Genomic DNA, 25,177 nt, shown 5'->3' on the forward strand with positions numbered 1-25,177 from the left:
CGCGATAGCTGGTCTCGTGGTTCACGACACCCGCCACACGATTGAGTGCAGTATGTACTATCAACAGACATTGGGTTGGACGCTACCAGTAGTTCGACACAGGCCACAGGGGACATCGTTTCGCCCTGTCCGAAGATCTCGTTCGCCGCCATGCGATCGAGGCTGTCACGCCAAAATCCCCCGCCCCTTGCTATTAGGTGACTACTGCAGCTGTTCAGTCATGTCTCACAACCGTCCGGCGCATGCAGAGACTACAGAGAGTGTGTCGAGAGACCACAGTGCTTGCTCCCTCCCTCTTCCGCCTCCTTTAGCTTGAGCACTTGACTTGGACAAAGCAATGTTTCGAAACTACCTTATAGCGCAGTGCTACAGCTGCGAATTGATTTGCTAGCACGTTGCAGAGGTTAGGTTGGGTTGGCAGACGACATCAGGTATCTTGTACCTGAGCCTTTTTGCCAAGCCTCTCTCGTCCGTTTTCCAGGTACCGATACCTATGTACCTCGCATCAGGACCCATGCGACTTGCGCCTGTCTACGCCGTCCCTGCGTGTTTCTTCGTATTTACTTTGGAGAGTACGAAGTCACTTCTTTTGAACCCCGACGCTTGATTTCTCGTTGCCTTCGGGGCCTTCGTATCCGCCAGCCGATGCTTAGAAAGTGCTGACTGAATCTTAGCATCTTGTTTGTTGTTAGCCGTTGGATCTTGTACGGGCTTTTGGAATGTGATGATCGATCCATCCCCTGTCTATCACCAGAAGCTTAACGAAGCCACAATGCTATCAACTACTGTAGTTAGGATAGCCGCAAAGGCCGGCTTTTTAGATATGACAGGGTAACAAATACGGCCAGTTACCGTATTCTGATCCCTGGGATCTTTCTGCTTCTTTCTTTCAATCTTGAAGTCCCCAGAAGCACTGTTTACATACAACAATCCTTGACTTCATCAAGAACATGGCATGCATGGGTAGGGTTATTTCCGAACCAAGTTTTCGTCTCCTCCTACCGTCGATCCAACCTCGACATGGAAATGAGCGTCATGATTACACGAGCAGTTCAGGTCAACAATTACCAAATTGAAGCTCCATGTCGATCAATTGCATTTCAGGATTTCTTTCCATCACACAAGCAGACAGGTCAGGCCGGCTCAGCTTAGCCTTGATGAGAGTTGAAGTTACATATTCGACGTCACACAATGAACTTGTCATACATCCCCGTGGCATGGTCGGCAAGTTTGCCCAGTCCATCGCGGAACATGCCTTGGTACGTACACTGTACTATAGCACTCCCGCAGCACGACCGTTGCAACGTGGAGCTTGGGCCTGATGAACGTTGCGAATCAGGGACCAGAGGGTTCTTTTTGACTTCACCCGAACTTCAGATTGGCCAATGACTTTACAGTTGGGTCAGTGACCCTGAATCGTGTGGCATCTCTACATCCTAACGGCTGAGAAACCACACGATGATCACCGAGAGATCGTCTTTCGAGCTTGCGACACCCCAATAGTCCCATCTTGCAATGTCAACGACACTCTCACTCATGCAGTAGAGGATGGGATCCTTGTCTAACAGTGGTGATTCTTAGCGCTCCCGGCGCCCGCCACGGAAACAAAGGGCGGCCCATCCCTCCGTAACCTTAGCAAGTTCCTCGGGGTTTCCTTGCCCAAGAAAGGTTTCCGCAAGGCACCATGCATGTCAAGTCATGCATGAAGAGGATTTCTGAAGGCTTCTTTTCTGGTTGTCGCCAATAGCCAGAGGATGATTGTGTCGCACAATAAGATATATGTCGCTTCCCGTTGCCTATTCCAATCGGTTCCTGACCAATTTCCGAGCCAAGGACTATTTGCGGTCAATACCAGCGAGTCAATCAGTTCCTGAATCAGTACGCAGCAAATGGGCTTGATCTCTTCGGCAAAAGCGAAGATTAGGTTTGCTCCTTTGTCAGAGTCGATCGGAGCAGATTTGTCCCAGCGTTTCGATGCCCCTGAGCCCATGTTTCATTGGGGAGCATTGGTTCTGGGGACTAGGCTTTGAGCCAACCGATCTCATGTCTCATGTTTCAATGTCGAAGAGCTTTTGCTTTTTTACTCAGACTTCGGGCTTTCCTACCCCCTGGACAAGCAGACAGGCTAGAGTAAGAAGGATGGTGGTTTCGTTTCAGGGGCGCCACTTTGATTGATCAAAAAGTAATGAAACGTCCTGGGGCTGGCTCGGGCGTGCTGGCGTACCGCCACGTGGATGAGATACCGTACGCAGAAGTCGTGGTTGGAGCTGGCAACGTGGGACGAAGACTTTTGAGGAACTGGCTTACAAACACATTCCCTTGGAAGAGTTTTGACCAACGGCCGATAGCCCAAGTTGAGTTTCTTTCACTGAGTCGCTGTATAAGGTAGTATTAGCCATGCTTAGCGACTGTTCACTGCGTGCCGCAGAGACTAGATGTCACGGCAATTTGCTTCACTGTGCTTGCATCTGCTGCATTACCAAGCCACGCGATTGAGTGATTAATTCACAGGTTACAAATGCATAGAGACGAGTTGACGGCTGCAAGTGAGACGAACAAGTGCAGAATAGTCAAGGATCACCAGTCGATTCTCGCCAATGATATGCTGGTGACCATCTGGACTATATTTAGTGATACGAGCGAACGTCACTGATAGCAGTTATGTGGGACATGTCAGTGCTTCTTCCTGCAGCATTCTTTGGGTTTTCGAAAGTGTTATTTCGAGATCAGATGATGGTTCGAAGTTTAGAGTTATCATTCATAGTATTAGAAACTCGATATGGCATCCCTTGAGTACCTCTTGAGTTGTCAGGGTTATCATATATCGTTCGAGATCAGTCGCAGGATTTAGAGATGAAGATGCTCTCTTCTTATAACTAGGGACTAAATTAAACATGGCCAATAGTAAAGTCATCGTTTATCAAAGACATCTGTCGTATTTGTCTGAAGCCACTTTTTAAGATCTGCACAAATCTCCATTTGCTGAAACAATACTGACACAATGGAGTTGGGCGCGATATGCCGTCACGTGATGCCACTTCTCCATGTTTCCACGGCAACACGTATATGGTGTTTATGATTTTCAGTAATCGTGACAAACTAATTAAGCCAAAAGCGCAACCAAAGGAGAGAAGACGATTTTGACAAGATAAAACACAACCGCAACCATGGCGTACAATCCGCGAATGAGTATTATTCCAACCTCGCAGCAGCAATCGCGGACACGAAAAAAGGAGGACGAGGCAGATGCTTTTATGCGTCTCCCTGACCGCGAAATCGTTGGCTGCATCACTGACATCGGCATCAACTTCACCGTCGCAGATCTTCAAAAGCCAAATGCAGCACATGTTCAGCAAATCTTTGAGTGGTTCGCCGAACTCCTCCTTAATGCGACGCGTGAGACTGTTGAGCCGGCCATGCGAGCTGCCGCCGAGGATATTGTTGGAGAATACTCGGATGTCATCCCTCCCGACACTCGCAACCTGATGGGCTTTTATGTGTCGCTGCGCAGGCTGTTGTTTGAGTGTGGCATCACCGACTTCAGCTTCAACGACCTGTATAAGCCGACATATGATCGCCTCGTCAAGATCTTCAGTTACCTAATCAATTTTGTTCGATTCCGCGAGTCACAAACGGCTGTTATCGACCAGTACTATAACAAGGCAGAGTCGACAAAGACACGCATTGAGACGCTCTATGCCGAGAACCAAGAGAACGAGGGTCGTCTGGAAGATATGAAACACAACCGCAAGGCCATGGAGGCCCAAGTCCGAGAAAAGACGATGAGGAACGAGGAGCTCAAGAAGAGACTGCTAGAGCTTCGACGGAACCAAGAAAGGGTTGCTGCCCGTCTGGAAGAGGCCAAACAGAAGAAGGGCGAGCTCACTGCAGTGTTGGAACAAAAGACCCACGAAAAGGTTACCTTGAAACAGGAAAGCACAAAGCTGCGACCTTATGTGCTCCAGAGCGCCTCAGATCTTCAGGAGAACTTGGCCGAACTGCGTGAAATTCTCAACAACGATAAATCACACATCGACGCATTGGACCGAAGAGCACGAGCCCTGCAGACCTCGACAGATTCATTCTCAGTCGTCTCGACAGATGTTGCATCATGCATAAAGATCCTCGATGAGATCGCTGCGGAGCTGGCCAAGGAAGAAGAAGAACTAGCACGTAATGCAAAGCAGCGTGATGCCCTCTCAGAGCGCGGTAACAACGCGCGCGAAGTCGAGCGCACCGAGACTATGCTGAAACGTCAGCTGAGCAAGTGGACAGAGAGGACAGAGAAACTCCGCGAGCAGAGCAACCAGAAGGCGAGGGAGGCCAAGGAGAAGATGCATGAGCTTCGGGCAGTACATAAGCAGCTCACTGAGGAGCAGACTGAGAAGGGCAAGGAGATGGAGGTTCGACGTGTCAGAATCGAGCAGACTGAGAAAAAGGTAGGCTGTCCCGCAACGTTTTCTCTGAGTGGCAAATTACTAACATGTGCATAGATGCTTGACTTGAAGGAGAACATTGAGAATGAGGTTCATAGTGCACATGAAGAGTACCGCAAGATGGAGGCACATATCAAGTTGTACATTGCTGAGATGGAGCAGGCTATTGCCTAAGTCTGTCCAGGGGTAGTTTTTGTGTTTGTCATGCTTTATGTTATGGTTGGCGGTAATATTTGGGATAGATACCATGGGTTGGCGTTGAAGGCTGTAATGATGATATGTTAATGTTGACGCCTAGTATGACTATTTTTATCGTGGAAACGACGATATGATGTTCATTGAGTACTGATACATGCTCGAGTATATTGTGCACTTCATAAGATAGAAGCTTGGCTAGATTTCTCGTAGGAGCGCTCCAACCAATTCAATATTCTTGCTCACGAGTATCGAATTCAAACCATCGACTCAGGACTTGCTTAGCACTGACAGTCCGTCCACTCCATGATCCATCGTCTCTTCTTGAAGTGCCATTCAACAGAGGAATCATCTCTCCTCCAAGGTGATCCAGGGTATCGTGTCCTCCTATCCCTTTGGGCTCAATGATGGCAGCTCTAAACTCGTTTCGTGAGGCAGCATCGACTAAAAGAGCGGCTGAATTACCGATACCTTGCGCAGACCATTCACTTGCGTCCCTGTGAAGAGCTAGGAGTCCGTAAACTAGAAGCAATGGTGGTCGAGATGTAGGCGTGTAGTTTGGTGGTGCTGGTATTGGTGAATCCTTTTGTGTAAAGACGGAGAGAAAGGCGCGTAGATGTGTGACGGTTGGCACAAATAGAAATCTTATGTGGCGGGATATCGCTATTTGGTAGAGAGGTGCCTTCAGTAGATGATGAGAAGGTTGTGTTTCTGAGTTTCCTGAGTCTTCGAGTTGGAGTTGCTCCTCTTGAAGAGTTAAGTGGTGTGTTATTCCTTCAATGAGTGAGCTCTGAAACTCTTCCTTTGACGAGCCGACTATTATTGTCGAAGGATATCTATGGTAGGATATGATGTATGATAGAAGCTCGGAAGGGGTTTGTGGTGAGACGACGATGGGATGAGAGGATTCCATGGTTGTGATGTTGCCATTGAATTTATCCAGGGTAGCTCATATCAAGAAGGTTAAGCAAAGAGAGTTGAGTTTCGAGGTTTAATATTGCATGTTTAGACCCTGATGACATAGTCTGTGGAATGACTGTCATAATTTCATTTTAGAAAACTTGAGTATTGTTCTCAATCTTCAACTCAATCTGTTGATATAAAGATGAAGCTGTAATGTCCAAGGGCAGGTAGTTGAGCTCCCCACCAGGTGTCACGCCCCTCCACCTCCACAGTCCGCAGCAACCATCTCTCAACGTCATCTCAAACACCTACACTAAAACCCGCCCTCAAAAGCCCTCCCTCCTCTCAAACGCGGCGTAAGCTCGACAAAGGCTCACTCGCGCAATGGAGTCCATAGCGAGAATCTCGAGTCTCATGGAGACCGGTACGTCTCCTTATTAATAGACCGCTTCATCTGTCGCTAGAACTGACTGATGATCCAGCGAGGGAGCTCACCCTCGATGCTGCCCAGGCGACGCGCGGTGCGCGCACGAGCTCAAGACCTTTGGATCGGAACCAGATGAGGAAGTTGTTGGATAGTAGGAACGAGCGTGAGGTCCTCGAGGGTCTACGGCGTGTTATGGCGGTGCGTGGTGTTGTTCTCTTGACTACGTATCTTGACGCTAATGGTGACGAGGCAGATGATGTATCGAAACCACAAGACGCTACCGTTCTTCTCCTCTGTCGTCAAGAATGTCGCCTCGCCGAATATCGAAATCAAGAAGCTTGTCTACATATACCTCATCCATCATGCCGAACAGGAGCCCGATCTCGCACTCCTCTCCATCAACACTATCCAGAAGTCCTTATCCGATCAGAACCCCCAAGTCCGAGCTCTCGCCCTCAAGACCATGTCTGGAATTCGAGTCCCCGTCATCAGCCAGATTGTATCTCTCGCTATCAAGAAGGGTGTGGCCGACATGAGCCCCTACGTGCGGAAAGCAGCTGCCCTTGCGATTCCGAAATGTCATCGATTAGACCCGAGTCAAGCGCCGCAGTTGATCGATTACTTGACGACTTTGCTGGGTGACAAGCAATATTATGTTGCTGGAGCTGCCGTGTCAGCTTTCCTCGAGATATGCCCCGATCGGATAGACCTTATTCACAAGCATTATCGCACGCTGATCAAGCAAGTGGTGGATATGGACGAATGGAGTCAACTGGCAACACTCCGATTGATGATGTATTATGCGCGAAAGTGTTTCCCTCGAAGGACAGAGTCACCAGACGAATCAACCGAAAATTCCCAGGACCAGCGAGTGGACGACTTCTACGGTGAATCGCGACAAGGTAGTCAAAATCAGGGATCTTCAGTACTTGACCCGGATCTGGCATTGTTGCTAAATGGCATCAGACCTTTACTGCAGAGTAGGAATGCCGGTGTTGTTGTCGCTGTCACCCGGTGCTATGTCGATATCGGAACACCCGAGTACGTGAAGCAGGCTATTGGGCCCCTGATCGCCTTACTTCGTGGAGCTCAGGATATCCAGGAGACTGCTCTTTTCAACATCGTCTCCGTCTGTCTTCTTCGGCCCACTGATTTCGTCAAATATGCCAGCCATTTCCTGGTTCGGGCCACCGATACTGCCCCTGTGTGGGAATTGAAGCTGGAGATCTTGACAATCATCTTCCCTCACAGCCCCTCACACGTTAAAAGTCTTATTCTGAAGGAACTTGAACACTTCTCACAAGGAACGAACAAAGCACTAGTTCGAGAGGCGGTGCGTGCTATTGGCCGCTGCGCCCAGACTGATACCTCTGCAGCTCCTCGATGCTTGAAGTTACTCCTAGGTCAAATTACTAGCTTGGACGGCACCCTCGCTGCTGAGTCGCTGACAGTCATTCGTCACCTGATACAACAGGACGTCCAGGGACATGTTGGGACGGTTGTTCGCCTAGCAAAGAATCTCGACTCTGCAACTGACCCCCAGGCTCGTGCTACAATCATCTGGCTTGTGGGTGAATTCTCAGGTCTGAATGGAGAGGATAACATTGCGCCAGATGTTCTTCGTATCTTGCTCAAGGAGTTTTCAAATGAATCGCCAGTTGCTAAGCAACAGATTTTGCTCTTGGGGGCCAAGGTTTACCTCCACCATCTCAATCGCAGGACTGAAGCTGAAAAGGAGAGGGACGCCGAGGAGGACCCGCCTATGGATACAGATACTCATCCTATTGTGAGGCTATGGGAGTACGTCCTGCTACTTGTGAGATATGATACATCATTCGATCTCCGTGATCGCGCGAGAATGTATCGATCACTTCTTGCAGTTCCCCAGCTGGCGACGCTGATGCTCCTTGCTGAGAAGCCAGCACCACATGCCCCGAGTCCATCAGAATCTCGAAAAGGATTCCTCTTGGGTTCTTCCACATTGGTACTTGCAGGTGGTGGTGGTATTCATGGTCTTCGGGGCTACGAACCCTTGCCTGACTGGGTCGAGGAAGGAAAACAGCCTGATCGCCGACTTCGAGAACCTGAAGGCAGTCAAAGTTCTAGGTACGACGTAGAAAGAAGTACACTTCCTGCCAGTGAGAGGCTCGATGAGGCGGCCAAGACAGTCATGCCTAGCAAGTCAAACGGCACAGGGACAGGCACGGGTGAAGCAGTGGGTGCCAAGACTCTTGATGACTGGCTTGCAGAAGAAGAGCAAGAAAGCGAGGAGACGGAGGAAGAGACAGAAGAGGAATCATCGGAGGAGGAGGAAGACGACGAGGAAGAAGAAGATGACGAGGAAGAAGAGACGGATAGCGATGACGATGGAGAAGCCGATAGACTGGTCAAATCCTAATATCGATAGAAAGCATTATCAAGACACGCTCAACTTGGACTCATCTGAGTCTACAAGATCTGATCTAATATCGTCCCACTACCTGGCGCCCTAGTTCAAACAAGACCAAACAATAAGTCCCCCTTCATATATCCTATTATAATCTATTCCATATCCCTCTAAGCAGTCTGGGAGTTTTCAACTTTTCGTTCCTCGCTGGAAGATTCGGCGGGTGTCTCGGCCTCAGTCTTCTTGGTGCGCTGCATAGTGACAGCCATCTGAGGGAAGAAGATTCCAGGATGGAAGGCCGTCAGTAGGAAGCCAGTGACGAGAACAAGGGAGCTATCGAGGACGAGGAAGCTAGGCTCATCCTGCATAATATGATTACCCCAACCACCGGCCATTTCGGCAATTCTATGATCTCTCGCGTCAGCTGATGTAAGAAGATAGGATAAATGAGGATTCTGCACTAACCGGTAAATGCAACGAGTGAGAATGGCAAAATAGGCGCCCGAAACAGCAAAGCCAAACATGCGGAACTTTTTGTCCTGCCAGACTCGCAGCGACTCAGGGGCAGCCTCTGAGCTATTGAGATACTTCTTCACACGCAGGTAGTAATCAGTGCCCATGGCTCCAAAGGCGAGAAGCACGATGACCTGGAGGACGACACCGGCAATGATGGTCCTGTTACCGTTCCTAGCGAGGTCGGGCTGGTTGCGCTTTGCTGCTGCTGCGACACCACCACCGATGGCTTGGATGATGAGACATGAGAGGTCGGCGGGGAGGAAGATGCGAGGATACCATCGAGGGTGAATTCGTGAGAGATCTGGGCTGAGAGCGAGGGCGACGTGCTTGAGGGTGAGGTAGATGGCAGCGCAGATGAAGGTCGGGGCGATGATGATACAGCAGATTTGGGTCTGGAAGGCTGAAGAGTTCCAAGGGTTAGGGTCCATCTGAATACGGCCGATATATCCTGAGCTTGTTAGCATTTCATCATCCTTTCTCTTCCTTTTAGTGAGTTCCTGTCATACCAATCGTCTCTAGCAGTAAACCAGCTCCAAGAGTCGCAGCATATGTCCATGTCTTTTTCCAAACACCCAGTCCTACAGAGGATAGGAACAGAATCGCAAAACAGATGGTAAAGAAGTAACTGGATCCTTTGTTGGGAACATAACCAAGGACAGTTGCGCTGACGGGACAGAGGGCGGTGATGTCGGTACAGTCGTCGAAACTTGCCGGTCGACGAGCGTATAATTCGTACATTTTGAAGATATGTCGGTGTATTGCTAGATATGTGAAAGGTGAAGAAATGCCAAGTAAATGAAGAGAGGGCAGTGATTGTCACTGGTATTTGCCTCTTGGTCTGTGTATGATGATGATGACTTATGGACTCGTTTCAAGCGACCCGCTTGTATGAGAGGATCCTTGTTTCATGAAGAAGCAGAAACAGAAGAGAAGACGAGAAGAGAGGGAGAAGAAGAAGGGCAAAGAAAGAAAGAGAGGAAGAAGGTGTAAAGATAGGCCGAATATGATTACGGTATGTACATACAAGATCCATCGTTGCTGACTCGATCCATCCACTTCATTTTTCTCATTACGACCTGACCCAATTCCTCCGGGTTTTACGGGACCAGCACCCGGAGTTCGGGACATCAACCACTGTAAATACAGTAACAGCAACTAATTCGTAGGTTAAATTCGAGTGAACTAGCTCGTCAACAGTTGGTGATGCGAGTGCCAAGGCCCGGTTATGTCTATTCCCGGGTGCAGATCCGCTTATTTCAACGTTGGAAATGCTTGTTTGGCTCGTAAATCTCGCTTTTCTCGCGTCGGGCCTCGCATTCTGGTGCTCGCTTACAGGGCATTTCCGCTTCTGGAACGTGTCCGTGTAGCGTTTATGCAGGTGTATTACACTTGGCGGCCGCCCTCCTTTGCTGCAGTTTTTTAGTTGCTGAGGACTTCGGATCGTTTTATGCTGCCGACCCGATTCTCACGGTGTAATTCAATGTTTCATGATGAGATCTACGGATACCTAGATCTGATGATACCTTACAAGCTTTATCTCTACTGTAACACTAACATTGCCCTTTTAGTGTGACTATCACATGTCATGGATTTATTTATTCTTTCTTGGTCTATTCTTTTATTCAAGAGCGAGCATGGACGAGTTGACAACACCAACTCAACTTGTACGAGCCATGCGTCATCACCCCTTTCTTCTTCCAAGGTCACTGTTTCATGACTGCTCCTCTTTACCGCCCAAATATCGGTATACGACAGAAAAGTCCCGTCCCTTGCACTTTTCCTCCTTTTCAGCAGCTTCATAAACTGCAAACGCCGTCTTTGCCAACTCCATCCTCGCGCCAGCCTCCTCAGCAGCCACCATAGCCAGTCTCAGATCCTTCTTCATCAGAGATATCCCAAATCCTCCTCGATAATCTCTGTTGGCTGGTGCTGTCTCTACAACGCCGGCAACAGGGTTGTTGACCTCACTGGGCCAGCACCGTCCTGTGCTGACATTGATCACACCAGCTAGCTTCTTAGGATCCAGACCCCATTGCATACCCAAGTTCATGGCTTCTGCGGTAGCGATGTTGTTCAGAGCCAGGAGGTAGTTGTTGGCCAACTTGGCGGATAGACCTGCCCCTTGGTCACCACAGTGAAGTACTTTCTTTCCCATGAGGAGAAGAACGGGCTCGAGACGAGGAATGAGGTTGGGTGAAGCACCGAGCATAAAGGTGAGCGTTCCAGCAGTTGCGCCAACAACACCTCCAGACATGGGCGCATCAACGAATGTGCCTTGCCCGGCAGAAGACACAGTCTTGGCGACCTGGCGTGAAGTGGAAGGGTCAATGGTTGAACAGTCGATAAAAACGCGGTCCTTTTTGGGGAGAGATGAAGTGATGATGGATTCATATACGCCCTTGACGTGCTGAGGCTCTGGTAGTACAGTGATGATTGTGTCCTAGATGTGTCAGTGAGACAGCTACAAACACGGTGAGTGGGATCACCTACAGCATCTTTAGAGGCGTCGAATGCGCTGGCGGCCAGTTCAACTTTAGCTCCCGTTGAAGCAGCCTTCATCTCTGTTTCTAGACCCTTCATTGATTCAGGGTTGATATCAAAGATGGAGACCTTGTCCGATGGTTTCAGCTTTGACTGGAGGTTCTTTGCCATTTGATAACCCTATTCTCTGTGTAAGTATTTGACAACCATTCTTTGAAAGGAGATTATTACCATTTGTCCTAGACCGATGAAGCCGTAATTGTCTAGTCGTCGTGCCGAACTTGCAAAGCCTCGACGAAGCATCAAGCTTCCAAGCCGTGTTGAAGGTCTCATGATAGCCGAGTATAGGACGATGAACAGTTCGAGTTTACTAGACAAGATCACAACCAATGTCTGACTTGGAACAAGGTATATAAGATTAAATAAGAAGCTTGACAAGATACAAAGAAATAAATCATTACAATAACAGACAAAATGCCCTGGGTCTCACTCGAGGTTGGCGTGTGGGGGAATGGTTACCCGAATCACAGCCGGCCATTACCGTACTTAGCCAGACCTACCGAGTTTATCTACGGGGGAGTCTCTCACTATGACACGCCACGATGACCGAGTTGGAGATCAAATGGGTAAAAAGGCGGAGGGACGATGCGGGGAAGCCTGTGCAGGCACCTGAGCTGCGGGGATATTCAGGGAGCAAATACACTAAAACCTGGGGCATGCTCACCACATGTTCATCATAACTGAGGACCTGTCCAATCTTTCATACTTGTTTCACTTAGATACGATTTATCATATTAAGTTTTCATTTTATTTTACTTCAACGTCTTCATACATAATCCTATAGAGTCAACACAGTCAACTCTACCATCCCCTCTCATATGGACATCCCTCATCATGCCCATCTCCATCTCTGTCGTTCCGAAATCTCCAGTTAAGCAAACAGAACCAATCAAGCAAAAGACCAAGTCTCTACCAACTCTTCTAGTATTGGTATCTCCCAGGTCAAAGGGGTATGTGCAAAGGGGGGGTGGAAGTAAGTTTTTGGTAATAAAAGTTGATAAAGAAAAAAAGAGGAAAGGTCAAAGTTGGTATGGTATGATAAGGTATGGTATAGTGATGTGGTATGGTATGGTAAGTAATAGCAGCAGTAAAGACATCGAAAGGGTGTCGTCTCAACGAGATGCCACTCTCGACATCTCATTACAGCAGCAGGGTGAGTGAGTATTGGGTAGTGATTCCGTTAAAACGAGACACAACGACAGAAGACGAAAATGAAGAAAAACAACCAAGAAATACAATTGCCGCGCCGATCCAATCCAGTCCGCCCGTCCCATATCTCAGCCATGGTCGTGGTGGGTTTTATTCAGGTCCCTGCTAAAAGACCGGGTTTATTTTCCGAAGACATGACATACAATTCATTGCTTAGATAAAGTTCATAAGCCAAGGAACAATCGCGCTGTCAAACGTTAGCATTGACTCTCCAGCAGAAGATAGATCTGTACTCACCCAACTGCAACCGTGGCACCCAGGCCAAGTAACGCCCGGTTCTTCACCTTCTCTTTCCTTAGTTCCGTCTCGGTCTTCACCTTTTTCGACCGAGGCGCCTCCTCTAAAGTCTTTTCTGTCTCCTTGTCACCAACAGAAATATCTGCAGCCTTTCGCTTGCTCTTCTTGGCTGAACCTGGGGCCTCATCGACCTCGTCGGCCTTGATTTCGACCTCCTTGGTCTTCTGGACCATCTCCTTGGCTGCTTCCATCATCTGGGCAATCTCTTCGGCAGTTGGAGGCTCGCCCGCTGTGGGCAGAGGAAGCTCCACTTCTGTGATAGTGCGCTTCATTTCCACGCCGTCCTCATCTTTCACGATATCCTCCTCAACGTGCACTTTGACCTTGGGGTCCTCTTCCCTAGGCTCCAGAACGATAGCTGGTTCGGACTCTGTCGATTGAAGGACAATGTCCTCCCGCTTGGTCTCCTCGAGCTTGGCCTCGGTCTCGGCCACACCATTTACGAGATCGGTCTTCTCAGTGATCGTCTCGATGGTCTCGGCCTTGGCGCGGGTGCTTCGCTTTCGAGGCGAGGCAGGGGCGCGCCTTGTGCTCTTTGTGGGGCTAGCAGAACGACGAGATCGAGTGCTTCGAGGAATAATCGAAGGGGTGGGGGGTGCCAGCACAGGATGCGAAGCCTTGGCAAGATCAAACTTGGGAGGGGCGGTAATGCTCTTCTTGGGCGAAGAAGAGTCTGGAGTTGTGGTCACGGTGATCTTGGCGGGATCGAGAAGCGCGCGAATCCAAGGAGCAATCTTGTACTCCTCGGCGAGGACAAGAGCCTGCTCCGGAGGGATCCAAATGTTGCCGGCAGTCTCTTCGGGGCTCGTAGTAGGAAGAGACTTGATGTACCTTCGCTCTGCCTCCTCATGGGATGCCTCAGCGTAAGGGAAGCTCGCTTTAAACATGCCGGTCGCCGAGACGTAACCGTCGAAGCTGCGTCGCATCAAGAAGTAGCTACTCGGGCTCGACTTGAAGATGCCCGAGACGATACCCTTGGGAAGGGGGGCTCGGAGATGCGCATAATCGAAAACGCCAAGAGCCGCCTGCTCAGTTTCACCAGTGCCGGCCATCTTAGGTGTCAGCTTGGTTTGTCCGAGACGTCTACGCGCGACCAAATCCGTGTCTAGAAACAATTGTAAGCTTGCGATCTCGCGACACTGAAATAGCTTGGGAGTGCTTACAATCCGGGACATCCTCTGTCATGAGAGGATTGTGCTTAGAAGGCAGGGTGCGCTCCTGATGAGAGGCCATTTTGTATGATGCTTATGCGCAAAACGACCAATTTGGAGATCGACAAATCGAACCGTAATCGCGACGGGCGTCTGTGTTTGCGCTCGTATACCGGGGCGCAAAAGATGATAAATTAGATAGTAGAGCCTGTGTAAGGATAAAAAGTCGCGTCAGTGATCGATTGCGATGAAAGGTGGTCGTTTCCAGACGCGGGCTCGACTTGGGCGGAAACGGGCCGTAGTAGATTTGGCTTTGGACGTACCGTCAATTGCAGGGCTTAATTCAATCAGCAGAATAAAGGAGCCGTGAAGAACGTCAATGGCGCTTCAGGCAGTAAAAATTGATAAGAGGTAGACAAATCTAACGGTGCCTATGCCGTAGAGATAAGGGGGGGGGGAGAAGAAAAGCAAGATGAGGTATGTGAGGGTGGAAAAAGGATCGCGACAAAGTCGACGAGCGAGACGAGGGAAGAGCTGAGACGAGACGGGAAACCAGTCGCGCAAATTAGATGCTCGATAGCGTCGAGGATTTGGCAGACGGCCCTGTTGGGCTAAAAGGAGATTAGCGTGATGTAAGAAAGTGGAGAGCTGCGAGATAGATTGGTACTGATATTTGGGTGGTGGAGCTAGGTAAGTTAGGAGTAGCCCGTTAATATTTGATCAAATTACCCCCATTTTACCGTGCACCTGACTTAGCGCTATTACCCGAAGAGTTCCTCCTGCCAGCGAAGCAACAAGTACGTACCAACGAAATAGGTTCCCTTCTTCACGTCCCTCTTTTATTTTTCTACCGGCAGATCTAGTCGCCGATGCTCGTTTAATTTGATTATTTCTTTATTTGTTGAGCCAAGTGACGGCGTCGAGAACTACGAGATTTGCAGTCTAGCTTATCAGTCGCGTATCATCGCTTCCACAGTCCATGATGTCGTCTTCAACTTCAACTTCTGCTACTAACTTAGCCAGGAGTGCACGTGGGGAAACTCTGTTCTAGAGCCAGCCAGCAATTCTTCTGCCGCCCCTAGCAACCAGCCCAACAGGTCCAGCGCCAACCAAAGTCGTCGATCTTCAGGGTGAACCACACCCCCAACAAGTCCCTAGGGTCCCCCTGGACCTCGCTGTGCCCGGCGCGCGCGAACAGGCGACTTTGTTCTTTTTCAGAACGCGGGGAAATGCGCATGGGTTCGGGTTGTGGTTTTCAGATTTGCGATTGCGGTTGCGCCATGAGACGGGATTCAGATGGAAGCGAGACACGACATGCATGGGGCTGGATGAGCTAACCTGCTGAGGTCACGGAGAAGACAATGTCTAATGGATGGGTGTGACCTCAGTTGGTACAGTAGTCTCACTCGTCTCTGCTGGGTTCGGTGACAGATGGGCTGCTAACATCTGCGACTCTGACGAATGGCGACGCACCATGTCACTTATCGCGCGTCAACAAGCACAGTAACGCTGTGCTCTGTGAACCAGTGTTTTTCTCGGCTGATCGCCCAGATCTGACAGCTAAAACAGACCTCAGAACGTTCAATAGAGTTTGACTGGGAATAAGGGATTCATCCAAAAGCAATTCAAGCTAATCAATGGCTCAGCTCAGGTAGTTCCGGTCACTGCTTCAGAGTCTCAACCCCAGGTTTGGCTTGCCAGGCTTGCTCATGTACTGTAGTGACAAGCGAGACTTACATGGAGTGCCCTGTGAGACTGGCTATAACTGAGTTACGTTATCATGTATTGCCACTCATGTCTCAAATCTGTCGACGTGCATTCACTTGCATGACAGCAACGCGGAGGTTTGTGGATTTATGGGTCCATTGCCGACTGGTCCACGCGTTCAGAGTTGGGTGACTTGCAGGTTATAAATCACTGTCTTATCTCGACTCTGAGCAAGTAGAGATCAATCTACCCTGGAGGAGGCTCAGATCATTAGGTACCATGATCTGGCCAGGAGGAGCTTCGTAAATCGGAATGAGCTATTGGAAGGTTTATCATTGTAGCAGAGATGGTAGTATGAATGTCGATATCTTTGTCACCCAATGTCAAGACGAATTCTATGCTTCTTCATCTGATGAACATCAAACTGTTGAAAACCTTGACCATGAAATCAAGTGACAAAAAACGCTAAATTTATAGTCGAAAGTTATATGTAATAACAAATTTAGGAGATTGTATAAAGGCCGCGTCAACAAGTAACATACTTCTTAACAGGAGGAGGGTGGTGGTCCAACAGAATACGAGCCTCATCTATTCACAGCCCAAATCGCGATGCCCTCGATCGATTTTGATCTGATATGATCACGAACCAAAGCCCAGTCACCACCGCCCATTCCTCAAGCTACATTAAGCAATGGATACGGCAACAGGCAATCTCATTTTATTTAATGTATCATTACTCGCCTTCTCAAACATTCCATTGAAGACTCCAGACACTCAGAGCCACAGCCGCCATTAACTATCACAAAATAAGCCTCATCTTCGGGTCCAGTCTCACATTGAACCCCTGAACGAAGCATTCTCCATAAGAATCGGCAACGTCCATTGGCGTTGTTCTCCGTATTTCTGACCTGAGATCCGTGATGAGCCAATCAGAGACCCCCATAAAGTGTCCCGACCCACCATAGCAACCTCGCTCAGTGACCGCCCTCCCCCTAGCCTAGCCCAAACCCAGCCCAGCTCTTGCGACCTGTTGCAACACCGCCTGCGGGAACGGGAAGCCCCTCTATCGTCACCGCCATAAGCCCCTCCAAAGCCCGCCCAGACCCAACCTAAGGACCAAGTCCAAGCCCAAGCAAGCCCGGGACAAAGCTCACCTCGACTCGACCTTGGCTGGGATTAACGAGTAAGCTTCCTTCTTTTTCCTCTTCCCTTCCTCTCCTCTTCCTCCCTTTTTTCTTACCTCCAACTTTCTTACCTAACCTGATATCTTCTTAGGTATCGAACCCTCGCTATAGCATCCTCCGTTTCTTCAGCACCCCGCCTCTTGCACATCAGCTTCGCCCCGCTCATCCACCATGGCTTCTCACGACGACGATACTATGCCTGAGGAGACTCAGGGCTACAAGCTCTCTCAGCCTAAGCAGAGTCTGGCCGAGTACCAGCAGATGGGTAGGTACAATCGCTTCCCTGGACGACCTGTACAGTAGGCTCGTTAGTGAGGCTCTGCGATATGCACAACACACGGCCCCTGAGCATGTGGCACCGTCTCGCAGCATGGCACCGACATGGCATGATCTTGAGATACTGCCCTGTCCTCTGCTGTGTGATGTGGTCGAAGCTATACTGTAGCTGCAGTTATTGCTATAGGACAATTCTGCCTATTCTATTTGAGCCAACACTTAGAATTGACTGTCTCCGCCTTGCCCACTTACCGCACCAGCCACTGCAATTGCTCTTCCTACTCAAAAGCTAACATGGATTTTTTTTCAGATGCCGGCGATGAGTCTCTCCAGCGATACAAGGAGTCACTCGGTCTCGGTGGTGGTACTGACATCTCCGACCCCAACGACCCCCGAGTCTGCATCATTCTCTCCCTGACCATGGACTCTCCTGGCCGTCCTCCCGTCACCATCGATCTCTCTACCCCCGGAAGCGAGACCACCCTCAAGGACAAGCCTTTCAACATCAAGGAGGGTGCCAAGTTCACCATGAGCGCCAAGTTCAAGGTGCAGCACGAGATTCTCAGCGGTCTTCACTACGTCCAGGTCGTCAAGCGAAAGGGTATCCGAGTCTCCAAGGACTCTGAGATGATTGGCAGCTATGCTCCCAACACTGATAAGCAGCCCACCTACGTCAAGAAGTGTAAGTTTCATGTTTAAAGTTTGGTCAAGATTTAGCTGCTGATTCGCCCCAGTCCAAGAGGAGGAGGCACCTAGTGGCATGCTTGCTCGTGGTCACTACAACGCCATCTCTAGCTTCGTGGACGACGATAAGAAGAAGCATCTCGAGTTTGAGTGGAGTTTCGACATCGCCAAGGACTGGTAGACACCAACACCTTGATAGCGCAACCCGACGACATAACTAACTCAAAAATACATATCACACACGTCATGAGATAATGAGATACCTGAACATTGGAGAAGAATTTTCACACAAAAAAAAAAAACTCACATAAAGCAAAAGAAACCCCCAATTTGGGCCGGAGAAAGGTGGTTGCTCTGTTTCGTATCATCTACTCGTCACTGACGAGACAGTACTTGAGCTCGGTTTGGAGCTTCAATGCTGAAGGAGAATAAAAATCCTTATATACATCAAAGTCTATGCTATGCAATGCAGGTCTATTGTCTGTTGCAATGCGTGAATGCTTGCTTTCAAGACATGGTATCATTGATGCGGAATATCGTGAAGCCCGAGCTTTGAAGCTCCAGGGCACTGTATGTGTGTATTCGTGACAAAATTCGTCTATAAGAAGTAGTCTGGCAATGCATTACCGTCGGCAGACTTTTCGTTTCCGGGTTGGAGGTCCTTGTGAACATCGTTCTCGGGCGCGGCCGCAAAAACGTTGAAGAAACGCTCGCCCGTGTCACTCACTTCAAGAACACTGGCCATGTTTCCGCAACGGTAGCAGTAGTTGGGCGCGCTCCAGACAGTGCTGAGACGGTCGTCGTAAAGCACCTGGAAGCCCTCCTGGCAGAGCTGGTGGGCGCGGAGGATATGCGACATATTGTTGACAGCCAGGAATTTCTTAACAACCTGTGCTCCAAAAGTGTACCCCGCGCCGCGGGGTGAAAGGGAGAACTCGTCGCGCTCAGGGTCAGGATCAGACCAGACGAGATCAGCCATGGGGCCTTCATGAGGGATCTCACGGAAACGGTCTATGATTTTGATCTGGTCGATTGAATGGATAGAAGGGGAAAGGCCTGATTTATCGCGTTAGTTTAGCCACGTTTGTAAGCTTAAAATCTGCCAACCTCCGTGGACGCAAAATATTTGGTCGTTGATCACAACGCTCAAAGTTAAGAAGTCGAACATGTCTGTAAAGTAGTGCCACACATTGGCATTGCCATACTTGCGCGAGCACTCTGTATAGAAGCCATACGACTGTGTCACACCGCGCGACTCATGATTTCCTCGAATAAGATGTACGCGATTAGGGTACCGTAGTTTCAAGCAAACGAGTAGCGATATCGTTTCGACACTGAACATACCACGATCAACGTAGTCTCCTATTGTACCCCGCCGAGGTCAGCAAATATTCCCATGGTCGATATCTGACTTGGCGAGCAATTACCAAGGAACAAATAGTTTGTGTCGGGGCAGTAGCCGCCGATGCGGAAAATCTCGATTAGGTCGAAGAACTGGCCGTGAATATCGCCTACGACGGTAATGGGCGCTTTAACATGGACGACGTTGGACTCGCGCATAAGAAGTTCTTTCGTCTTGGCGCAGACTGCTTCAATGACAGACTCGGCTAGCAACTCCTTGTTGTACAAGCGCGAGATGCACTCGTCGAGATCGACGGATGCTGGGGAGGATAGGTCAGACTGGGAAGCCTTTCGTTTCGGCGCGGCGCTTACAAGGTAGCCCAGGCATATTGGGATGTGGTCGTTGCTGCAGATGCCGACGGGACGGGGTGATGTGGCTGGTGGGTGGGTCACTGAATGTGTATTATCGTGGAAATTCGAGAATCGTAGGTGATCGTCGGTATCATTAAGGGTGAAGGTGTTGGGTTCGGCTCCTGTCAAGGATGGTGTCTGGAGGTGAACTCGGTGGTTGTACCAACATGATCGGGATCAAGGTGGTTCAGTTCAGTTCACATGGGCGCAGGGCGAAGACGTTGGTGATTAAGGGTGCGTGAGCGGTGAAAAGTTGAGGGCTCGCTATGCAATGAAACAGGACAAATTGCGTGTAGCACCGTGGCCGTGATTACATATACAGCGGGAGGATGGTGATGTTGAAGTGGTGGTGGGTGGTATGTGCTTTTTGGGCGGTGGGATGTTTTAGCTGTGCATCAGTAGTTGGTGGTGGTAAACGGTTTGCTTAGTCGTCGCTGATGACGGTGCGTCGGCGGGAAGAAAGCCCGGTCATCTCCCCACACTTTGACTACCTACTACAAAGATGGAGATACTCGACATTTGGACAATGCGTTTGTATAGAACGAGCCATGATGCTCTGATTGACTAGATATAATAAAGCTCATTAATATACAATATATGCTTTGTGAGGCTGGGCTGGACGACGGGTATAGTCAGCAAGGTTTGAGGATAGCAGTTTGCAGCGATCATCAATGATTATAGAAATCTATGGCTACTGATATTGGCAATGAAGCATTGTGCTTTGAGAAGATCAGTGGTTCTTACGAGCTAGGTATTGTATGTAATGTACCTAGCTTATAGTTCTCGCAGTAGCCATTCTTTTGACCATGGTATGAGAAATGCCTGAGAACTGGTTACTGTGTGCACACGAGTCTAGACAATTATTGAGATTGTAGTTTCATGAAACAATAAGCTTATAATATGATCCTGGGTAAGCGAAGCGAATGCAGTAACTACTAGTTTGGGTGAATAGGTCGTAAGTGGTCAACAATTAGGACAGACACAGTGAAGCTTGGTGGAAGAATGTACTAAATTGACCATAACGAGACAATACAACACTGCCATCCATTCCTTGATAGGGCTCTTCTCTAATAATGCATGCCAAGAAGGAGCCCTGATTCCATTTGTAGCGGCCGGGAATGCCCCCCAAAGTCTATTTCAGTTTCAACCTTCCTCTACTCAAAAGTGGCCCGTGCGCACGCGACATCACTTTCAGCATCGCCCATCCACCAATGGATCACTATCGTCGCCATTAATATCCTGTTACTTGAGCTTCAGCTCTCAACGTCAAGTCAATTTCGACTCCGTCATCAATCAACCGACTCGACATCGCCAGCCTCTCTCTCTAGGTCCTTCACACCAAATATTCTCTGGATGAAGCCCCTCTGACATTTTACCTGAGAAGGTCCAGGGAGGGGGCTTTCTTTTCGCTTTCGCATGTCGCGACCGCGCGCGGGCACTTGCACCAACGAGCTTGGGCTGTAACAGTAACATCCCCAAGCCATATTTTCAGTCTCACCAACACAGACTCTGTCGCCTCGCTCGCTTCGCCTCTCAGTCGCGCCGAGGCCCCTGCTGTGAGACGTATCACAGTGTTACTCAACCCAGCCTCAGGCCGCTTCATCAAACTTGTTTCCTTCCCTCGGGTCGTGTCCGCGCCTGAACTCGTTCACTTTCTGCTGATCAAGTCACTGTCGCTTTTCTTTAACTAGCATCACAAGTATTATATACACCACAGCGGTATTTGGTCTGTGTTTTTCTTGCCGTTGTTTGCCAACAGGATAGTGTCCTGTGCTGGTCAAAGCCATCTTTCACAAACTACGCTTTCCTACACCAGTCATGTCTAATACGGCTCCTGGCCAGTCGCGGCCAGACGACGCCAGATGCTACAACTGTGGTGATGCTGGCCATTGGACTGTTGCATGTCCAGAACCAACCAGGGAGACTCCTGCGTAAGTATCAAGCTCACTCAGTTTGCCTCCATAGTTTATGCTTTCACGTATTAACTCGACAATAGTGGTCTCGCAGCTTGGAGAAACGCCAACGCTCCTGGGCACGGAGGTAATAGAGACCATGGTGGTTCCAAAAAGTCCAAAGGTCCCATCATTACCAAATACGCACCTGCGCCTGTGCCAGCGTCAACACCAAGCGTGGCTCGATACGGTCCTCCTCCAGGATATGGTCCTCCTCCACCTACACACTACCCAGGAGGACCTCCCTCCTATCCTCCGCAGTACCCTCCTTACGGGTCCTCAGCATCCAACTACGCACCACCTGGCTACTCACCTCCAGGCTACTCTAACCCGTATCCTCCACCTTCTTATGGTGGTCCTCCACCAGGTCTTCCGGCACCACCTCCCAGGCCTCCTAGCACATATGCTTCTCCTCCGCCTCCTCCTCAACCCCCAGCGCATCCACCTCCATATCCACCACGCGCATATGGTCCTCCGCCTCGCCAAGACCACGTACCCTACCCTCCGCAGCCTCATTATCCCCATTATCCACCGCCAGCTTCAGCACCATATGCTCAGCATCCACCGCCACCATCATACCCGCCCCCTTATCCCTCTCACAGCGCGCCTCCGTCATACGGGCACCCTCCACCTTCGCGGCCCCCTATCCCGTCACCAGCACCGCCTTCTGCATCACGTCCACATCGACCAGCTTCGTCCTCAGTACCACGCCAGAATTCTGCATCGACATTACCCTTGCCAGCTTCTTTGCCCCCTAAACCCTCTCTACCCCCTAAACCACCACAGCCCAATCAGCCCAATCAGCATGGTCAACCTGGTAGGGGACGACGGGACTTTCCTGACCATTCTCGAGACCATCGTAACAAGCGGAAGAACGACCGACACTCTCGTAATCACGATAATCGACAAAAGAAGAACCAGCCTCATTCTCGGCCGGATCAGAGGCCACAAGACAACAACAACAACAACAACAGACGCCCTGATCCCAAGACGCCCAACCATCCTAAACCTGCGCCGTCTCCTAAACAGGGGGATCAAAAAGGCTCAACAACTGCCGTTAAATTAAAGTCAAGTCCACCTGCTGCTTCTCCTGAAACTAAAAAGGTTCAAGTTGAAACTCCTAAACCTGATTCATCACAGAGACCGGATACAGCACCCGAAAAGGCTGTCGACGATGAATTTGAATGGGACAAGAAAGCCATATTCGCAGAGCCAGAGCCACGTCATCCACCAGATGAGGTTGGTAAGCCATTGCCTGCAGAATATAATGATGAGGTGCTTCTTCCTAGAAAATGGGATGCAAAATGCATCGTGTCGGACTATGTTCAAGCTGACAATATTGAGGAATACGTGAAGCCGCTACACGAAACTCCGTATTGGTCAAAGATCGAACACGACCCCGCGTTCGTGCGATACGGCAAGCTCCCTAGCGGACATCCCATTGCCAGTCTCCCGCCAAGACCACCAACAAAACTTGAGGAGATCGTTCGGAGCGAAAGCTCCGAAAGTGGCGAGGTCAATGAGCGACTCGCAAAACGAGGTCACCCAGATGACGATACCCCTGGTGAGCGTCCAGTGAAGAGACAAAGATCCCGAAGCTCCTTCGACGCCGGCCGCAGAGGATCACGGGGCCGGCATTCGCGCTCGCGTGATTCGTACGTTCCGCAAGGACGCAGGTCACGTCCAGGTAGTCCCGAACGTCGACCTGCAGAATTCCGTAACGTCGACGACCAGCGACGATCGATAGACCGGTACCAACCCGATCGGGATCGAGATCATAGCCGTGGTCGTGGACGTCGCCGGAGTCGTACTCGAAGTCGCAGTCGAGACCGCAGTCGGAGCCGGAGTCGAAGTCGGAGTCGAAATCGCAGCCGCAGTCCTAGTCGCAGCCGTCGCCGCAATCGAACCCCAACGTCACGCGACTCATCAGTAGTATCTGCTGCATCTTCAGGATTGGATTCCTTGGAAGCCGAGTTGCTGGGAATAGATACTAAAGCAAAGACTCCCGAAGGATCTCCACGGCCGAAGTCGTCCATGTCAGGGCTCAAGCCAAAACGGCGACAAGCGAAGCTCGATTCAGCGTATAGGTATGTACTTGTGATGCCCCGTGTATGTATGTGTAGGCAGTCAAAGCTAATATCAGAATAGTCGTCGTTGGTAGGCTACACAGCGACAAATGGCTGTGTATTACAGCTTCTCAACGTTACTGGTACATCATGTTTTCTTTCTCTCGTTCTCCAACTTGGAACCGCAACTCACGTTGCAATGATTCCATGTATCTAGGCCAGGCACTATTCCCTCACTTCACTTCTCTTCCCTTCGCTCGTTTAAGCACCCTCCCTACCCATGGGCTGTGCTTGTGCTTCTCTTCATCTTAGACTTTATTAGAATGGCGCTGTGGTTTCGGAGTATTTTTAACGATCATCATGAACAAGCTACATGACTGGCTTATATTTCACGAGGTATGCGTGGGATCATTCTTAATCTTACAGCCTTTATACTCTATTTCACTATTCCCGCTTTTGCCACTTAGCTGGCTGTTCATGGTATCAACCATGACCTGTTGGTGCGCCATCGACCAACACTGTGTGCCTGGCCGTTTCTCTACACATTCCTCTACTACTCTATCCTTAAGTGAATGCTCTGATGTCCAGGTCCCTACGATCGAAGGTCAGTATCTTATCACCACTGCCAGTGAGCGGTAAGGTAGACGTCTGCATAGATATACTCATGGCTTTTACGAACAAAATCATGTCCAATTTTGATGGCATTGAAGAGAAATGAGTAGAATAGACTCGACAAGGTATTGATAGCTAGCAGACCACTATCGTGTATCAGTCTCTACTACGGCGGTATCAGGATCAGTAGGCCTGAGCCTGTTTTGCCCAGCCCCTGTCATTGGTAGCGAGGTTGATTTCACAACCGCTATCGGGTTTACAACCACGCGTTATCTGGTTTTAACGATTCGAGTTGTGAGTCTGTTTGGATTCAGCAAGCTCATATTGTTACATACTAGTTCACTGGTTCATATCAGGGAACGGCTGTCTACTGTCTTCTCAAGTGAGAAGCACCCAATCCGTTACATTACTTGGATAGAGTTACCTTGTCAGTGCCAACGAAAGTAAGCAATGCTCCTGGACCTGCCTTCATGCCGTATCATCACACATTACTATTAAAAGAGGATTCTCTACATGGGAAACATGCATTGTTAGTCTGTCTCAATGCTGGCTACCTACATACGGAGTATAGGATCCGCCAATGGGAACAGTTCTATTTGAGATCTTGTCCTCGCTCTTATCCATCCCCTTTGTACCTATTCATTATATGCAGAGTGAAAGTGAAGAAACGTGGTTGCACAACTTCTGGTTCCACTTTTACTATGTGATTCCGTTATCGCTGCTCAATGCTCATGCAAGTTCCAACATCTCTCCCCTGTATAAGCGGAAACTTTATACCTACCTACCAACCAACTTATACCTACAGCCAACAGAGTATACAATGCACACCCCTCATCCAATCTCAGCTTTAGGTTCGGTTCAGATCTGAGGGGTAAGGAGAGAA

The 25,177-nt window shown here is 49.5% G+C and overlaps 9 protein-coding genes across 9 annotated transcripts; 4 read left to right on the forward strand and 5 right to left on the reverse strand.

The window, feature by feature from the left end:
• Nucleotides 1–3,167: 3,167 nt before the first annotated feature.
• Nucleotides 3,168–4,610, forward strand: FTJAE_6659 (kinetochore NUF2; the record flags this gene model as incomplete). The annotated part of the gene is made up of 2 exons (XM_037353293.1): nucleotides 3,168–4,439; nucleotides 4,494–4,610. The coding sequence occupies 2 exons, from the start codon at nucleotides 3,168–3,170 to the stop codon at nucleotides 4,608–4,610; spliced, it is 1,389 nt and encodes a 462-aa protein (XP_037206202.1).
• Nucleotides 4,611–4,860: 250 nt separating this feature from the next.
• On the reverse strand, nucleotides 4,861–5,544 carry FTJAE_6660 (uncharacterized protein; the record flags this gene model as incomplete). Its single annotated transcript, XM_037353295.1, has 1 exon — nucleotides 4,861–5,544. The coding sequence occupies one exon, from the start codon at nucleotides 5,542–5,544 to the stop codon at nucleotides 4,861–4,863; it is 684 nt and encodes a 227-aa protein (XP_037206203.1).
• A 374-nt stretch (nucleotides 5,545–5,918) lies between these two features.
• On the forward strand, nucleotides 5,919–8,359 carry FTJAE_6661 (AP-3 complex subunit beta-2; the record flags this gene model as incomplete). Its single annotated transcript, XM_037353296.1, has 3 exons — nucleotides 5,919–5,958; nucleotides 6,017–6,159; nucleotides 6,215–8,359. 3 exons carry the CDS (start codon nucleotides 5,919–5,921, stop codon nucleotides 8,357–8,359), a joined length of 2,328 nt encoding a protein of 775 aa, XP_037206204.1.
• Nucleotides 8,360–8,517: 158 nt separating this feature from the next.
• On the reverse strand, nucleotides 8,518–9,601 carry FTJAE_6662 (phospholipid-translocating ATPase; the record flags this gene model as incomplete). The annotated part of the gene is made up of 3 exons (XM_037353297.1): nucleotides 8,518–8,752; nucleotides 8,813–9,311; nucleotides 9,370–9,601. The coding sequence occupies 3 exons, from the start codon at nucleotides 9,599–9,601 to the stop codon at nucleotides 8,518–8,520; spliced, it is 966 nt and encodes a 321-aa protein (XP_037206205.1).
• A 973-nt stretch (nucleotides 9,602–10,574) lies between these two features.
• On the reverse strand, nucleotides 10,575–11,677 carry FTJAE_6663 (3-hydroxyisobutyrate dehydrogenase; the record flags this gene model as incomplete). The annotated part of the gene is made up of 3 exons (XM_037353298.1): nucleotides 10,575–11,303; nucleotides 11,354–11,524; nucleotides 11,576–11,677. 3 exons carry the CDS (start codon nucleotides 11,675–11,677, stop codon nucleotides 10,575–10,577), a joined length of 1,002 nt encoding a protein of 333 aa, XP_037206206.1.
• Nucleotides 11,678–12,766: 1,089 nt separating this feature from the next.
• On the reverse strand, nucleotides 12,767–14,143 carry FTJAE_6664 (transcription factor; the record flags this gene model as incomplete). Its single annotated transcript, XM_037353299.1, has 3 exons — nucleotides 12,767–12,800; nucleotides 12,851–14,015; nucleotides 14,074–14,143. The coding sequence occupies 3 exons, from the start codon at nucleotides 14,141–14,143 to the stop codon at nucleotides 12,767–12,769; spliced, it is 1,269 nt and encodes a 422-aa protein (XP_037206207.1).
• Nucleotides 14,144–17,123: 2,980 nt separating this feature from the next.
• Nucleotides 17,124–18,093, forward strand: FTJAE_6665 (rho GDP dissociation inhibitor; the record flags this gene model as incomplete). The annotated part of the gene is made up of 3 exons (XM_037353300.1): nucleotides 17,124–17,217; nucleotides 17,539–17,910; nucleotides 17,963–18,093. The coding sequence occupies 3 exons, from the start codon at nucleotides 17,124–17,126 to the stop codon at nucleotides 18,091–18,093; spliced, it is 597 nt and encodes a 198-aa protein (XP_037206208.1).
• Nucleotides 18,094–18,510: 417 nt separating this feature from the next.
• On the reverse strand, nucleotides 18,511–19,641 carry FTJAE_6666 (ser thr phosphatase; the record flags this gene model as incomplete). Its single annotated transcript, XM_037353301.1, has 4 exons — nucleotides 18,511–18,968; nucleotides 19,020–19,274; nucleotides 19,340–19,573; nucleotides 19,626–19,641. 4 exons carry the CDS (start codon nucleotides 19,639–19,641, stop codon nucleotides 18,511–18,513), a joined length of 963 nt encoding a protein of 320 aa, XP_037206209.1.
• A 1,841-nt stretch (nucleotides 19,642–21,482) lies between these two features.
• On the forward strand, nucleotides 21,483–24,321 carry FTJAE_6667 (uncharacterized protein; the record flags this gene model as incomplete). Its single annotated transcript, XM_037353302.1, has 3 exons — nucleotides 21,483–21,595; nucleotides 21,661–23,703; nucleotides 24,252–24,321. The coding sequence occupies 3 exons, from the start codon at nucleotides 21,483–21,485 to the stop codon at nucleotides 24,319–24,321; spliced, it is 2,226 nt and encodes a 741-aa protein (XP_037206210.1).
• Between the last annotated feature and the right edge of the window lie 856 nt (nucleotides 24,322–25,177).

This window comes from Fusarium tjaetaba (genome assembly GCF_013396195.1).
Source record: "Fusarium tjaetaba strain NRRL 66243 chromosome Unknown NRRL66243_c0000130, whole genome shotgun sequence".
Taxonomy (NCBI): Eukaryota; Fungi; Ascomycota; class Sordariomycetes; order Hypocreales; family Nectriaceae; genus Fusarium; species Fusarium tjaetaba.